This window comes from Geotrypetes seraphini, chromosome 1 (genome assembly GCF_902459505.1).
Source record: "Geotrypetes seraphini chromosome 1, aGeoSer1.1, whole genome shotgun sequence".
Classification (NCBI taxonomy): Eukaryota; Metazoa; Chordata; class Amphibia; order Gymnophiona; family Dermophiidae; genus Geotrypetes; species Geotrypetes seraphini.
The window spans coordinates 491187007-491203766 of record NC_047084.1 but is presented as its reverse complement, the minus strand read 5'-3'; the positions used below and the strand labels follow the sequence as shown (position 1 = coordinate 491203766).

General features: G+C 43.7%; 1 protein-coding gene across 6 annotated transcripts in view; it reads left to right on the top strand.

Moving 5' to 3' along the window:
- The window catches only part of TRPM6 (transient receptor potential cation channel subfamily M member 6), a 255335-nt gene that overhangs the window by 113753 nt on the left and 124822 nt on the right, over window positions 1-16760 (top strand). For all 6 annotated transcript variants that reach the window (XR_004537426.1, XM_033926740.1, XM_033926754.1 and 3 more), the window contains 2 exons: window positions 2778-2927; window positions 9214-9494. Coding sequence is in view for 5 of the 6 variants with exons in the window: in XM_033926740.1 (XP_033782631.1) it covers window positions 2778-2927; window positions 9214-9494 (431 nt within the window). In the remaining variant the exon portion in view is untranslated. The remainder of the gene's footprint in view (window positions 1-2777; window positions 2928-9213; window positions 9495-16760) is intronic.

The window sequence follows — 16760 nt, the reverse complement described above, 5'->3', positions numbered from 1 at the left end:
GAGGCTCAGGTGAGAAAATTGCAATCTCAAATTCGCCTGCTTATGGCGTCCCGGTGTCCTCGGGCACAGGATTTCCTCCAAGTCTTGGGGTCAATGGCGGCCTCCCTCAATGTAGTGAGGTGGTCGCGGACCCACATGCGTCCTCTTTAGTATGCTCTTTAGTATGCGTCCTCTTTAGTATGCTCTTTAGTATGCGTCCTCTTTAGTATGCTTATCCACACGGTAGTGTCTGACAAAGGAATGCAGAGAAGACCAAACTGCAGCCTTGCAAATATCCACTGGAGGCACTAGAGAAGACTCAGCCCAAGAAGCTGCCTGACCCCTAGTGGAATGAGCCTTGAGAAAGTTAGGAACAGGCTTCTTCTTCAGAAGATAAGCGGAAGCAATAGTCTCCTTGATCCAGCAAGCAACAGTAGCCTTAGAAGCGCCATCCCCCTTACGAGGACATGCTAGAAGAACAAAGAGATGATCTGATTTCCTGATCTCCTGGGTCCTCTGCACATAAGAGCGAAGGACCCGACTGACATCCAACTGGCGCAGCTGTCTATGCTCAGAAGAGCCCTCCCGACAACCCAACAACGGGAGGACTACAGATTGATTGACATGAAGAGGAGAAGCCACTTTTGGCAGAAAGGAAGGAACAGGCCTCAAGACAACCCGTTCCCTAGAAAACTCCAAGAAGTGAGTCCTACAAGAGAAAGCCTGCAGCTCAGAAACACATCTAGCTGAAGTAATGGCCACCAAGAAGACCACCTTAAGAGTAAGGTCCTTCAAAGAGCAGTCGCCCAACGGTTCAAAAGGAGGGCGCACCAGAACGGATAGAACCAGATTCAGATCCTAAGATGGAACAGAGGGTCGTACGGGAGGCCTGAGCAACTTGGCCACCTGCAAGAAGTGAATCACATCAGGAATGGCAGTCAAACACTGACCTTTCAAGAACCCCTGAAAGGCTTACAAGGCCCCAAGTTGAAACCGGAGAGAAGACCAAGCAAGTCCCCTATCCCTGCTGCAAGAACTCTAAGATGTTAGGCAGGGAAGCACGAAAAGAGACCACTCCATGCGCATCACACCACTCCTTAAATAGACACCAAACCCTCACATAAGCCCGGGAGGTGGAAAGCCTCCGGGACCCCAAAAGCGTTGAGATCACTTTATCTGAATACCCCTTCTTACCTAGGTGACCCCTTTCAACAGCCAAGCCGTAAGACAAAAAGGACCCGGATCGAACATTGGCATGGGACCCTGAGTTAGAATGTCATCCAAGAGAGGCAGAGAAAGAGGATATGCCACCAGATGCCTCACCAGATCCGCATACCATGGTCATCGAGGCCAATCCAGAACCACCAGAACCACGAGGCCCAGATGGCGAATTATGCGGAGAAGAACTCTGCTCACTAATGGCCATGTGGGAACACATACAACAGCCCCTCCGTTGGCCATGGTTGAACCAGAGCATCCAGGCCCTCAGCCTGACCGTCTCTGTGACAACTGAAGAAGCGGGGTGTTTTGGCGTTGACATTTGTGGACATCGGGTCCATGAGGAGCTGACCCCAAGACTGCACTATCACCTGAAAGGCCATGGGGCTTAGACACCACTCTCTGGGATTAAGCACATGACGACTTAGGAAGTCCGCCTGAACATTCTCTACTCCAGCTATGTGGGATCCTGAGATTTCTTGAAGGTGCAATTACGCCCAGACCATGAGCAAAGTCACCTCCTGTGCCACCAAAGTGCTCCTAGTGCCCCCCTGATGACAGACATAGGCCACCACCATGGCATTGTCCGACAGAACCCTGACTGACTTGCCCATCAGAAAGAACTGGACGGCTAGCAACGCCAGACGGATGGCTCTAGTCTCCAAAACATTGATCGACCAAGAAGCCTCCTCCGTGGACTAGTGCCTGAGCTGAGTGACCTAGACACTGAGCCCCCCAACCGAGAAGACTGGTATCCGTGAGCAGCACCGTTCACTGTGGCTGATCCAGACTCGCCTCTTGTACAAGATGTGGGGTCTGAAGCCACCAGCAAAGACTGCCCAAACTAATCCCAGAAGCGGAAAAGGGTGATCCAGACTGTGCCTCTGAGGTGAGTGTCATTTACTGTTTTTCAGTTAAGAAATTTCCTAGGTTCTGCTTGGCTATTCAACAAACTGGAGTAGCAAGAGAGGCATGCTATACTGATATACAAGTTTGATCTCAGTCTCCACCTGCTGGACTATGCCAGTCTACAAGCTAACAGAAAGAAAATTAGCAGGTAAGAACCTAATTTCTCCTTTAGTACCTTTTGTCTGAAATGCCCAAGTGGTAGAATCCCAGTGTTGGTGACATTTATTCTATATCTGGTGAACTCAACTCTCTGCTTACTGTCATTAAAAGGGCAAGCTGTAAATGTATAACTAAACATCACCATCCAATAATACATACTTATGGCAATACCCCACCCATTGCACCTATTACCCGGTGGTAACTCCTAATCAACCCTTTATAAACAAAAGCAGAAGATAAACCAATTCCATAAAGTCAAGCGTTTTCTGTTAACTCTAATTGTGGCACATAGGTTTGATATACAGTATATGCTTTTCACACATTTAATTAAGTTCCACTCAAAGCTTGTAAAAGTGCCTAGACAAAAGGCCACTCAGCTGAGTTGACATCCTTCTCTATACTAAGTGATACTATTTCTTCTGGTTTCCTTTAGCTGAATGGATGGGAAAATAGATGGGATGCTGATTTTTCTATTACTAAGTGCAACTTTTTCCTTTTTTATTTGCTTCTAGAGGATTAGCCTTCATTCTGTAACCAGCTTGGTTCGAAGCATACCCCAGCAGTCACTTCATCAGAACAGTCAGTTAAATACTGGACTTGGATCAACTGAAGACACCTTGCATTCCCAGTTTTTCAGAACAGCACAGCCATACAAACGCAAGGTAATTGTTTTAAGTGTTGCTGGTTTTCTTTCACTGATTCTGCATTTGCTGCAAAATATTTGGATGTGAGCCATATGGGTTCTGAAGTATACACCATGGCACAGGATTACGGCATTTTACGTTGACTTCTCAGGTTGTACTCTTGGGCTATAGTTTGATGCTTCTACAGGGCAGTGTGTGGCGCAGCCTCAGCACCCTGGGGTTGTGGGTTTAAGCCCACGCTGCTCCTTGTGATCCTGGGCAAATCACTTAATCCCCCCATTGCCCCAGGTACATTAGATAGATTGTGAGTCTGCTGGGACAGACAGGGAAAAATGGTTGAGTACCTGAATAAACTCATGTAAACTGTTCTGAGCTCTCCTGGGAGAATAGTATAGAAAATTTAATAAATAAATACTGTAGCTGTTTTCCTTCTTAGCACATTCAACAACCAATATCACTCTCCAGACTTGTCCATAACTTTTCTTCTAGTGCAACAGGCATATCATTCCTGAACCTTCAGGTAGTCAATTTATTCCTGCGAGAATTTGTGTAGAGAGCCTCATTGTAAAATTTTTTTGCTCTGCCTCCCATCTCTCCAGGCTCCAGTTCCTCATTTTGTCTCTCTTCATGCGATATGGTAGGAGGGGCCCGATCACCCTAGAGGATCCAGTCCAATTTGGTTTTATGGCATGGCTCTTGAGCGCAGAGCCTTAACATACAAAGGCTATTCAGATGTGGTGATTGCCTCCCTTTTAAGATCCAAGAAACAGTCAACCTTAGCTGCCTACGTGAAGACCTGGAAGTGTTTCCAGGTTTGGTGTGGTGTACACAGAGGACTTTGAACCTGGTAATGGCCGTAATCTCTGTGGTGCTGGCATTTATGCAAGAAATGCTAGAAAAAGACCTGGTGGTCAGTTCTCTGAAAGTTCAGGTAGCGGGTATTTTGTTTTATCGAACGAAGGTTACCAAAATGCCCTGGCCACACATCCATATGTGGCTAGATTCCTGAAAGGAGCTTTACACCTGCATCTATCAGTAAGACAGCCTTTTCCTATATGGAGTCTTAACCGGGTTCTGCGGGAACTCACAAGAGACACCGCTTATACAAGCTTATCGTTAAATATATTTTATTGAGCACAACAATCAGAATCAAAAGCAGAAAATAACAATGTAGCTCAAATTTGTATACTAAAACCATCAAACCCACCCTACCAACCCAACCCATCCCCACCCTCCCCCTCTCACTGATGCCAAACAATAAGAGGTAAATAAGAGAATAATATCCAATACCCTAGCAGTTCAGAATGCGACTACGAGCCACCGGAGATAATGTAGACCATAGAGGCTCCCAAATTCGTTGAAAGGCCCGTCCAGGCAAGGAAGAAATGTCCTGAACACCTCTCCGTTCCCAAGAAAGCAACGTAATCATGTGACTACGCCAAAGGGAATAGGAGCCTCCGCCTCCATCCACTTAAGCAAGATGCACTTGATAGCAATCACAACCATCCAACGAATGAATGCAGAGGCTCCAGGCCGACGAGGATGAAAATGCAAGGAGGCTCCAAATAACACCAGGGCTGATCTCCGAACTGTAATTTTCCAGATGTCATCCACAAAAAGAAAGACAGTAATTGACACCAGAGACACCAGTACAACGGCGATTATCCGAACTCCAATTATCCAGATTGCTTTGGGTGGGGTCTCAGTTTATATCTGAGTTCTCCCCGAAGTACTATTCTTATCACTCTGCCTCCCACTAGTGCTCCTTCTCTGCTTCTGCCGTTGCTGACATCAGCCCAGCCCTGCTCCCCCTCCCCCCCCCCACTGAACTGGGATACTTTCCCCCACCGTCAGTACACCCCCTGCAATAATTGGATGTTACTGGACTTTTTTGTTTGTGCAGGTCTGGGGTGGAGCCTGGGCGGGGTACTTGGTTAATATTTGTTAGACATAGGGGGTACTTGACTTGAAGAAGTTAAGAAACACTGTTTTAAAGGACAATTGCTCTTTGGTAAGAACATTGATGATCTCATGGCCAGTGTGTTGGATCATAAACTAAAGTCTTTGCCAGATAGTAGGCCAAAGTCCCTTGGGGGGGGGGGGGGTCTAGTCAGGAAAAGTTTTGTTGCTCTAGGCATTTTCACCAATACTTCAGGGGACCCTAGGACCAGAGGATGTTTCAAGGCTTGAGACAGATTTGGGGGTGCTAGGTGCCCACAGAATTCAGGATCCCAACCCACAGCAGCTCTCAAAAAGAAACTATGATGCCAGATCAACAGCTGTACCTCTGCAGATAGGCGGAGATTGTTGGTGTACTGTATTGGGAGGCTTGGGCGCAGATCACATTGGATCACTAGGTACTGGAAATAATTTGGGAGGGGTTCAAGCTCAAGTTCTTTCATCTCCTCTGGGATCTATTTTTGGATTCTCCAGTGGGGAAGCTGGAAAAAGTGGCCAGAGTTTGAGCGACAATACAGAGGCTCATGAATCTAAGAGCCATAGAAGCCATCCCAGACGAACAATTGGGCTTAGGCAGATACTCAATATACTTTATCAAATCCAAAAGAGACTCTGTAGAATGGAGACCGATCCTGGATCTGAAATCGGTCAATGCAGCCCTCAAAATACCCCACTTCCACATGGAGACAGTAAGACCAGTCATTGCCTCAGTGGCACCGGGGAAACTTCTCACTTCTTTGGATTTGTGAGATGCCTATCCGCATTTCCCCATTTTTCCAGATCACAGGAAGTTTTTGAGGTTCCACGTACTGTAACAACACTTCTAGTTCTCGGCCCTTCTGTTTGGTCTGGCAACAGTGCCACAAACCTCCACGAAGATGGTAGTCTTTGTAGTGGCACACTGCACAAGGCAGGTATACAGGTGCACCCATACCTGGACGATAGGTTGATAAGAGCTCCATCCAAGTCCAAGGGAAGGATGGCAGTGGACCATGTAATCTAGGTGGGTTATGAACGTTTGGAAGAGTCGCCTGGAGCCGACACAGTCCTTGGAGTATCTGGGAATTAGTTTCAACACAAAGAAGAACAGAGTGTTTCTCCTAGAGGGCATAAGAGCAAAGCTCTTGTGGCAAATTATGCAGATTTAGGAGGACCCAGCCCTTACGGCATGGCATTACTTGCAGGTGCTGGGGTCAATGGTGGAAATGGTAGAAATTGTTCCCTGGGTGAAAGTGCATTTACACCCCCTCCAGGATGCCCTTATCCCATTGGTCTCCACAGACAGATTCACTGCAGATGCCTCTACCTTGGACAAGGGAAGCATGGTGCATCCTAAACTGGTGGCTAGAGACACAGTCTCTAGCCCAGGGGATGGTGCTACGCATTTCCACCTGGTTGATACTGATGATAAATGGCAACCTATACAGCTGGGTAGCTCATTGTGATAGGCACCCAGTGCAGAGACATCGGTCCCTTTCACAAAGGAAGTGGTTGATTAATTGGAGCTGAAAGCAATTCGATTAGCACTACAGTGGCTGGGAAGGTTGCTGAAGGACAAAGCTATACGAGTCTTTTCAGACAATGCAATGACGGTAGTCTATTCATACATCAAGGGTGGGGTGGGGCATCAAGTGTGCCTCTGTGACTGGAGACTCAGTTGTTGTTTCAGTGGGCAGAGACCCATCTGTTGGCTCTTGATGGCATATGCAGCAGGATGGACAATGTTCAGGTGGACTTTCTCAGACATTAGACTCTAGATCCTGGAGAAAGGGCCCTATCCCTGGAAACATTCAACCACATTGTGAGATACTGGGGGCATCCAACATTCAATTTGATAGCAACAGCCATCAACAAGAAAGCTGCTTGGTTTTTCAGTCGCAGATCCGAGCCAGGAAGCACCAGATTAGATGCCTTGGTGCAGTTGTGGCCACAAGCAGGGTTTCTGTATGTGTTCCCTCTGTGGCCAATGATTGGCAGAGTTCTCAAACGAATAATGACTGGTAGTTCTTCTCATCCTGGGTTGGCCGAGGCAGCTATGGTACGCTGACTTGGTACATCTAAAGAGGGACCAAGGTCTCAGGCTACCCTGTCATCTGGGGATGCTTTCGCAGGGTCTGATTGCTTTGATCTTATGGCATGGCTTTTGAGTGTGAGGCCATAGAGCATAAAGGCTATTGGAAAGTGTTATTGCCACTCTCCTAAGATCTAAGAAACAGTCAACCTTGGCAGCCTACGTGAAGGCCTGGAAGTGTTTTTAGAGCTGATGTGCTCGGAAGAGTGAGGACCCAGGCACAGCTCTGATTGCTTTCCTTCAGGAGGGGTTTGAAAAAGGGCTGGCAGTTAACTCCTTCAAGGTACAGATTGTGTGTTTTTCTTGCTTCAGTACTCAGACTAGTAAAAGGACATTGGCTTCTCATCCAGATATGTCTAGATTCTTGAAAGGAGCATTACATCTGCTCCCTCCAATACATCCTACTTTTCCATCGTGGAATCTTAATCTCATCTTGCAGGCCATCACTAGGGCATCATATGAGCTTTTGAAGAAGACGTCTGTACCGGATCTAACTTTTAAAAGTGTTTTTAGTAGCAGTAACCTCAGCACAATGGGTTTATGAGCTGCAGTCTTTGTCCTTCAGGGAACCCTTTCTCAGAATTTCAGAGACTGGAGTGTTCCTATGGACAGTTCCTTCTTTTTTTGCCAAAGATAGTCTCCAGTTTTCATGTTAACTAGGACATAAGATTACCTGCTTTCACACCTATGAGATTAAAGAAGAGTGACAAGGTTCTGAGATAGCTAGGTGTTCAATGAGTGCTGCTGCATTAACTGAAGGTGACAAATGAATCTCAGCTGTCAGATCATCTCTTTGTACTTATGGGAACTAGCCACCAGGGAAGACCAGCTTCAAAAGCATCCATTTCTAGACTGATTCACATGACCATCTCTTCAACTTACATTTCTGGCTGAAAGCAATCCCCCAGTCAACTAGGAGTGTAACATCATCCTGGGCATAATTTAGAGCAGGGCTGCCCAAGTCCGGTCCTCGAGATTTACTGGCAGGCCAGATTTTCAGGATATTCACAATGAATATGCATGAGAGAGATTTGCCTGCACTGCCTTCTTGGTATGCAAATCTTTCTCATGCATGTTCATTGTGGATATCCTGAAAATCTAGCCTGCCAGTAGATCTTGAGGACCGGACTTGGACAGCCCTGATCTAGAGCAGTGTCTCCTGAAGAAATTTCTAGGGAAGACACAAGGTTCTCCCTCCCCACTTTAACAGAATTTTACAGGGTGAATGTAGCAACCAAATTGGATGCTGCGTTTGGATCTTCGGTACTGTCAGTAGGCTCATCTGTCCTGCCTTAGATTCAGGGGACTGCTTTGGTACATCCACAGGTTCAAGACTGATGTTCCCTATTGCACTAGAAAGGAAGAGTGGGTACTTACCTTGATAATCTTCTTTCTAGTATATAGAAACATCATTCTTGAAGCCCACCCTGTCAGATGTATGTCGCCTGCTTTCTGACTCAGACATGTCTGTATTGCAAGATATCTTGTTTCTTTCTTGTCCATCAAATCCAAGGATAAAAGAGATCCTTTTATTCGGAAGTGATACATGTGTTTTATTTTCCAGAACTACAAGACTGTTGGTGCAGGTGGCACTCAAGTAGGGGGCTTGTTTGTTCCACCTCGTTATACGTTACAAATGGTTTATAATCATTCGTGTTACACATTGTTATATGAGCAGAACAGACTTTATTATCAGGGACAGTCCCCATACCCCTCCCTTTTATGTTTATTCTCTAGGGCTGACCATCTGCTTTGAGACGAACTGAGGAGGCATAGCAGAAAAAATGTGAATGAGGCTTTCTAGACTAGATCTCATGATCAGAGATACACTGGATTATTTTTCCCTCTGTAGTTATTAACTGCTTTGGTTGTACACCACAATGCTGAGGTGGCTATATGTGACTTGCGGTATACCAAATAAATAACTGTTGGGAGTGTCCCGGAGGCTGGGTTGGGAGCCCCTGCTGTAGAGGAAGGAATATTTTCTTTTAGTTTTTAGAGCTGTCCTCAAAAAAGGAATGGTGCAGTGGTTGTAGGGTCAGATCCCAGTGCTGCTCCTTGTGACCGTGAGCAAGTCACTTAATTCTTCATTGCCCTAGGTACAAAATAAGTTCCTGTATATATTTAAACTGCTTTGAATGTGTAACCACAAAAAGGCATTATACAATTCCCTAACAACCTGACAATTCAGCGTTCATGCAGGACCCTGAAAATGTTGCTTATGCTATTCAAAAAAGGGTTTCCTTGTTTCACACTGACTTTATCTCTGTGCAGGAAAAAACTGTTTCCCTGCAGAAAGTTGGGAAGAAAGTTGGGAAGGAGTTGCCATCTTCAGAGGACCTTGAACTCACTGACTTTGTCTACCCATATAATGACCTGCTGGTTTGGGCAGTGTTGATGAAAAGACAGAGGATGGCACTGTTTTTCTGGCAGCATGGGGAGGAGGCCATGGCTAAAGCACTGGTAGCTTGCAAACTGTTTCGAGAAATGGCGCGTGAAGCAAATGAGAGCAATATGGTGGATGGCACTTCAGAGGAACTGAAGAAGTATTCAAAGTAGGTGTTCTCCTTTCATATCAATTAAATAATTTAGGGGTTCATTTTCAAAGACTTAGACATATAAAGTACCATAGGTTTCTAGGGTACTTTGGGGCTCATTTTCAAAAAAGATAGATGTCCAAAAGACAGCATAAACCAGCACTTGGACGTTTTACTAGTGAATACATCCAAATGGGCATTCTCTAAACAGATTTTCTAGATATCTTTCTAGTTGTTTTGTCTCCAGTGCATCCAAAGCTTAAGGGGGCATGTTAGAGGCATGTTTTGTGCAGGCTTAGGACTTGGATGCTCATCAGGCATAATCAAACCTTTAACAAAAGGTCCTGGACTTTTTTTAGACATTTGGAGCTAGACCTCTATTAAAAGCATCTAAATACTAATAAAAGTGCCCAAACTGACCAGATGGCCACTGGAGGGATTAAGGCATGACCCCCCCCCCTTTATTTCCCTAGTAGTCACCGACCCCCTCCCACCACCCAAAGATGTTAAAGAAACCAGTACATTCTAGCCTGTATTAGGAGGGGGTGATGAAAAGTTCTCAACCCAAGCAGCTTCAGATGTTAATACAGACATTTGAGTTTAGAGAGCAGAGGAGCACTCTAAGGTGAATTTCACATTAAAAGTGCAGTGAATTTCACAGTAAATGTTCCAGGTACTGATGTCACCATATCTTGCTTATATTGCATGGTGAGCCCTCCAAAATCTACTGTACCAACATTAAAATGATACCTGCAGGCATAAGGGCTATTCGTGTGGTGTACAGGTGGGTACAGTAGGTTTTGGATGGGTTTTGGAGGACTCACCATACAATGTAAGCAGTTTCTAGTAGCATATGTGCCTGGGACTTTGAAATGTGGCAGCACTGCAGTACTCCCTAGAGTGCCTTTCTGCTATGCTCAGCTCAGCTCTCTATGAAGTTTGCTAAGAATGCTGGCTGCTTTGAGGTCTGAAAAACTTTCTTTTGTGCATTTTCATGTGGATGAATTTATATTCGAGAATGACCAAAAAGATTGACTTAACAGATCTCTAAGCTATCATATCACAAGGCAGTCAGATATACCTGCCTGGAAACTGCTATGGCTCAATATGTAAAAGCCCTGTGCTCCTCTTCCAGAGGTCATAAGTTCAAATCCCAACCTGCTCCCCAGCACATATTTTAATTGTGGCATTCTACCTTGTAAGTGCACCTTGATGATCTCACAATGAGGTCACCATTGTGCAGCTGCAAACCTCCACTTGCAATGAAGTAGAAGCCATGCTAAGGTCCGTATCTGGTTTTTAAGCTTTTGCAAATGAAGTTATGTATGCAAGATATATATTTTTGTCATGTGCTTTCTTTGCTTTCAAGAATAAACTGATTGGAGCACTGTTTAGTCAGGAAAAAAGGATAGCTTTTTAGCAAGAAAACTAAAGCTATGTTTTTCATGTGCCGTGCTTCAGTTAATGGATCTTTTCCTTTAATTAACAAATAACATTGCTGTTTGTCCCCCCCAAATAGGTTCTGCATGCAATATATCTGTTTTGTTTCCCCGTTTATGTGGTGCCTTATTAAATGTATTTTGAGCTTAATAAAGCAAAAATAAAAACCTAGAGAGCTATTTAGCATATCACATTAAGGATATCCAAACTGTGCCTAAGTTCCGTCCATAGAACTCAGGTCTATCTGAAGCCCAGACTAAGCTCAAAAGTAGACCTGGTTTTCATTCACCTACAATATAGGCATAATATGGACGCCCTAGGTCGCTCAGTGTTATGTAAATGAATCAAAGGACACCCAAATTGAGTCATTGCCCAAACCACGCCCATTCCACGCCCATGCCTTTTGAGCTAGGTGTGAGTTTTAAACATGGGTGTCCATGAAATTGTGGCTGCATCTACAAAGTGGCATCTACATACTTTGGACGCCTAAGTGCCAATTATCGCTTGTTAAGACCCTTAATTGGCTCATTAACTACTTAGATTGGACGCCTAAAGCACATCTAATTTAGGCATGACTTAGGTGCCCTTTATAGAATCAGGGCCCTAATGTACAGCGCTGCATGCATCTAGTAGCACTATAGAAATAATAAATAGCAGTAGTAGTGGTAAATAATATACGATAAAACAAGGAGGAGAGGGTGGTCCCAACCTAAACTGCTATAAACAACCAACCAAGAGCAAACAAAACAAAACTGCAGATCTGTACAAGACGCAGGCAAAATTTATTGTGACAAAATAATTTATATGCAAACCCTTTTACCAATCAAGGGACCCGACACGGTCCGTGTTTCGGACAAACCTTCGTCAGGGGTCCATGGTAAAAAAGGAAAATAAAAAGTCACAAAAAATGTAGAGTAGCAGCAAAATTTTGGCGACGTCGGGGCTCACTCAATGCCGACGGCTGTTTGCATTGAGTGAGTCCCGACATCGCCAAAATTTTGCTGCTACTCTACATTTTTTGTGACTTTTTATTTTCCTTTTTTACCATGGACCCCTGACGAAGGTTTGTCCGAAACATGGATCATGTCAGGTCCCTTGATTGGTAAAAGGGTTTGCATATAAATTATTTTGTCACAATAAATTTTGCCTACGTCTTGAAATAATATATGATTCCACCAAAGTCACCTTGGAATTGTTTTTCCAGTGATTGACTAGAGGTTTGTATATATCTAATAAAGAGGATAAGGATTTCCATATAACTATTTTGAGTACAGGCACTAATAAACTTGAAACTTGAATAATAATAATAATAAACTTGAATAATAATGCTCTGATGCCATTTATATGTTTATGTTTATTGACATTTGATACCTTCTCCAAGACAGGGCAGTATATGTAAATTTGGACATTCATACATCATATGTAGGAGAGTGCCAGGTGACTTAAACAGGACAAACATGTATTGTGTTATTAGTTAAACCACTCACTCTTCTAGGATTTTATCATGGTCCACAAAGAATGATGATAGAAGAAAAATAAAGATCGCATAATAGAGGTAGAAAGTAAAGTTCCCATACCCTGTGTTCTATCCCTATTTTATGTGGGCATTTTCTTATTTCTTGTATAAATCAAGTATATGTGTTTATTCTTAGATGTGTAAGTAAAGTGTGCTCTGTGGACTTAAATCCCCAGAAACCTTTGCTTCTCCCAGAGAGCCTGGCTGGCTGCACCTAGAGAGCTTAAGCCTGCCCTTCTTTAGCTTCTGGGAGAGAACATTATCCATTTTATAAGACCGCATGGCTGCATGAAAACTTGGGTCTAGCTTTGTCCTTTTACCAGGTTTTCTTCCTTTATTTCTGCTATTCAAATACTGTCTAGATTCAATATCTAAGTCTGGAGCACAGTGTTATTCTCCACAAGGTGTGTGGACACACTCCCAATTTTCCTTTGGATAGGTTGTGCTGGTAAAGTAAGAAGAGTCTGTATATAAAGTTGGGGCTCTTCAACTTCGAGAAGAGACAGCTCAGGGATGATATGACAGAGGTTTATAAAATAATGCGTGGAGTGGAAAGGGTAGAGGTGAATCACTTGTTTACTCTTTCCAAAAATACTAGGACTAGGGGACATACAACGAAGCTACTAAGTAGTAGATTAAAAACAAACCGGATAAAATATTTCTTCATACAACATGTAATTCAGTTCTGGAATGCATTGCCAGAGAATGTGGTGAAATCAGTTAGCTTAGCAGGGTTTAAAAAAGGTTTGGATAATTTCCTAAAAGAGAAGTCCGTAGGCCATTATTAAGATGGTGTGGGGAAATCCACTGCTTATTCCTAGGATAAGCAGTATAGAATCTGTTTTGCTACTTGGGATCTAGCTAGCTGCTTGGGACCTGGGTTGGTCACTGTTGGAAACAGGATGCTGGGCTTGATGGACATTTGGTCCGTCCCAGTAGGGCAAGTCTTATGTTCTTATGGCTGCCTTGAAATCTTCATATTGGAAGTGTTTATTCTTCACTTCAAGTTATTAAAGAAAGTTGTTCAAAGAACTACAGAGTCTGGCAGAAGTAAGGTTACAGAATGAAGGGTTACATAAGTAAGGTTACAGAAGTAAGGGTTAACTGAAAGGGATTCTCAGAAAGTGTTAACAAATACTGTGAGAACAAACAACACAAAATATGATCATATAAAGTAAATATACAGAATGTTGTCTGACCATGGCACTGAGAGACACCCCAATTCAAACCAAGCATGCACCCAAAATAAGAGGGAGAAAAAAGCCTCAGATTAATGTAGCAGTACAGACATCCGAAGGTACAGAGAAAACTACTTTCGATACTTTCACAGGCAAAAAAACTCCCTCACAAAACAGCTCAGGTTTAGAAAAGGGCAAAGTCACTCAGAAACACGTTCAAGAACCTAGCTGAAAAAAGATGACTTGTGCTCCAACGCTGTCATGTCTCTTCAAAACCTCCCAGCAAGTGACCTTGTTTCACCAATTTCTTGGCTCATCAGGGGATCAATAAACACAAATGTGCAGCCACGCCGTGACTAGCCCTGGACCGAATGGATACAGGAAACAATAGATAAAGACCATACCAAAGTATTGAAAGCAGTTTTCTCTGTACCTTTGGGTGTCTGTACTGCTACGTTAATCTGAGGCTTTTTTCACCCTCTTATTTTAGGTGTATGCTTGGTTTGAATTGGGGTGTCTTTCAGTGCCACGGTCAGACAACATTCTGTGTATTTATATTCTCAGAAAGTGGCAATCTAATGCAGTGAGTTCTGCAGCGTATGGCCATGTGGAGTCTCTGTTTTTTAGTACAAAACCTGAGGAAGCTCCAGTAAAAATCTATGGTAAAACTGTTCAGTAACGCTGTAATCTGCACAGTCATACTCTGTAAGCCAAACTTTTGTCTATATTTGATCTGTAAGCATACTTCCAATATCCTTCTCCCAGACTCCTTGTGTGCCTAAGGACTATTTGTGGTAATTAATTTGAAAAAGTCTGTAAAATGAGGAAGATATATGTTGTAACTTAACATTAGGTGAAAATATACATGAACATATCCAGCCTGGACTTTCGTTTGGGCTGATTACAACTTGACAATAAAATCTATGCATAAACAATTTAACAAATGCATATTAAAATATTTGACTCACTGAGATATTGATTCCATTTTAATCTTTGCCAAGTATATACATTACAAGCAATGGGTTCAGGGTGAATATATCAAACAAGGAGAAACCAGAAAAGGTATAGTAAAGCAACTGGTTTCAATAATAAATGAGTCAATGAAATGTGGCCCTATGTGGCTTGTAAAAAAGCTCAGAGATATGAAACTCTGAAGGGAAGGCTTTTAAACCTCCCTGAGAGAAGAGTTCACCTTCCATATAGCCACATAGGGCCACATTTCATTGACTCATTTATTATTGGAACCAGTTGCTTTACTATAAGTATATACATTAAGCACGCAGCCTAGGAATACTCCTTGACTCCAGCCTACATCCACATCTCTCAGGTGGTATCTTCCTCATTTTACTACCTGCAACAGCTCCGGAAAATAAGGAACTACTTTTCTGAGTCCTCTCCCGAATGGACTACTGCAACGCGCTATTCAACAGTCTCATGGTGAAGAACATACAACGTCTCCAGCGTGTACAAAACGCGGCAATCAGACTTCTAAAAAAAAACAACCCTCCATCCCCACGACACTGTCTCCCAGGCTCTATTGTCAGCTCATTGGCTGCCTGTAGCCAAATGCTGTGTATTTAAGGGCCTGATACTAGCGTTCATATCCTTGCGCTGGGCTACATGATGACCAAGCTTCCTCCATACATTCCAAACAGGTCCCTCTGCTCCCCAGGATAAAATACGCCTCATAACGCCCCCTGGTCATGCCCTTCAACTGCAAACTACCAAACGACGTTCTTACTCCCACTTCATACCAGCCCCCATAGATTAGATCCTTTGAAGGACTCCTCAACTTTAGGAAAGAAAAACAAAATGTCCTGTCCTGTACTCCCCTCTGCCCTCCAACCCAGCCAGCTGATTAACCGTTCCTCTTAACTGTATCCATGACATCCTGTCTGTCTTACCTTCCATATGCTGAGAGATTGGAGAAACTGGGTCTCTTTTCCCTGGAGAAGAGGAGACTTAGAGGGGATATGATAGAGACTTATAAGATCATGAAGGGCATAGAGAGAGTGGAGAGGGACAGATTCTTCACACTTTCAAAAAATAAAAGAACAAGAGGGCATCTGGAAAAGCTGAAAGGGGACAGATTCAAAACAAATGCTAGGAAGTTCTTCTTTACCCAACGTGTGGTGGACACCTGGAATGCGCTTCCAGAGAATGTAATAGGGCAGAGTACGGTACTGGGATTTAAGAAAGGATTGGACGGTTTCCTGCTGGAAAAGAGGATAGAGGGTTATAAATAGAGGATTTCTGCACAGGTCCTGGACCTGTTGGGCCGCCGCGTGAGCGGACTGCTGGGCATGATGGACCTCAGGTCTGACCCAGCAGAGGCATTGCTTATGTTCTTATGTTATCTGTTCACCTAACCCCCACGCCCACGAATGAAAGATTACAAAGAAATGTATATTTAAAACTTTTCATTGAACAGTGACAACAGCAGGTACAACAATAGCAGAAAACAAGGTTTACAATAGCAACCAGCTACCGTGGATGACTGGACTCTTATGTCCTCCATGATCAACACCCCTACCCCTTACAAAGAACCCCACCCACCTCCCTTCCCTCTCTCCTCCTCCAAGAGAAATAATACAACACCCAAATGGGAGGGGGGGGGGGATAGACAGCAAACAGGTATACTCGATTACATTTGGAGCCTATTCAGGATATGGCTACGACTTGCAGGGGACAAAATGTTCAAATATGGAGTCCAAGTGTTGACAAAGTCTCTGCTCCGGCGACAAGAAGAACAGGCCAAACGGGCCTGCCAGCCCATAAGTTCATGAAGTCGATTCCTACAAAGAAATGTATATTGATACAAGATCTTCAGTATGTGTTATGTTAGGATAAAAACTTATAAAGTCCTACACTATAACTATGAGAAATCGAACCCATATACTGTATATTATGGATATTGATATTAGATCTCTAGTATGTGTTGAGTTAGGATAAAAAAAACTTGTACTGTAACTATGGCAAATTGTAGCCTAACTGTATATTATGTATGTTAACCTATAACCCGTCCTGAGCTCTTTGGGGAGACTTTAGTAGATTCCTGGCAACAATTTTGCCTATGTACATTAGGGGTAGCCTCCCACTTAAACTGTTTTCCATGGAGCCAATATTGAGCCCTTTGCACAATTCAAAGTA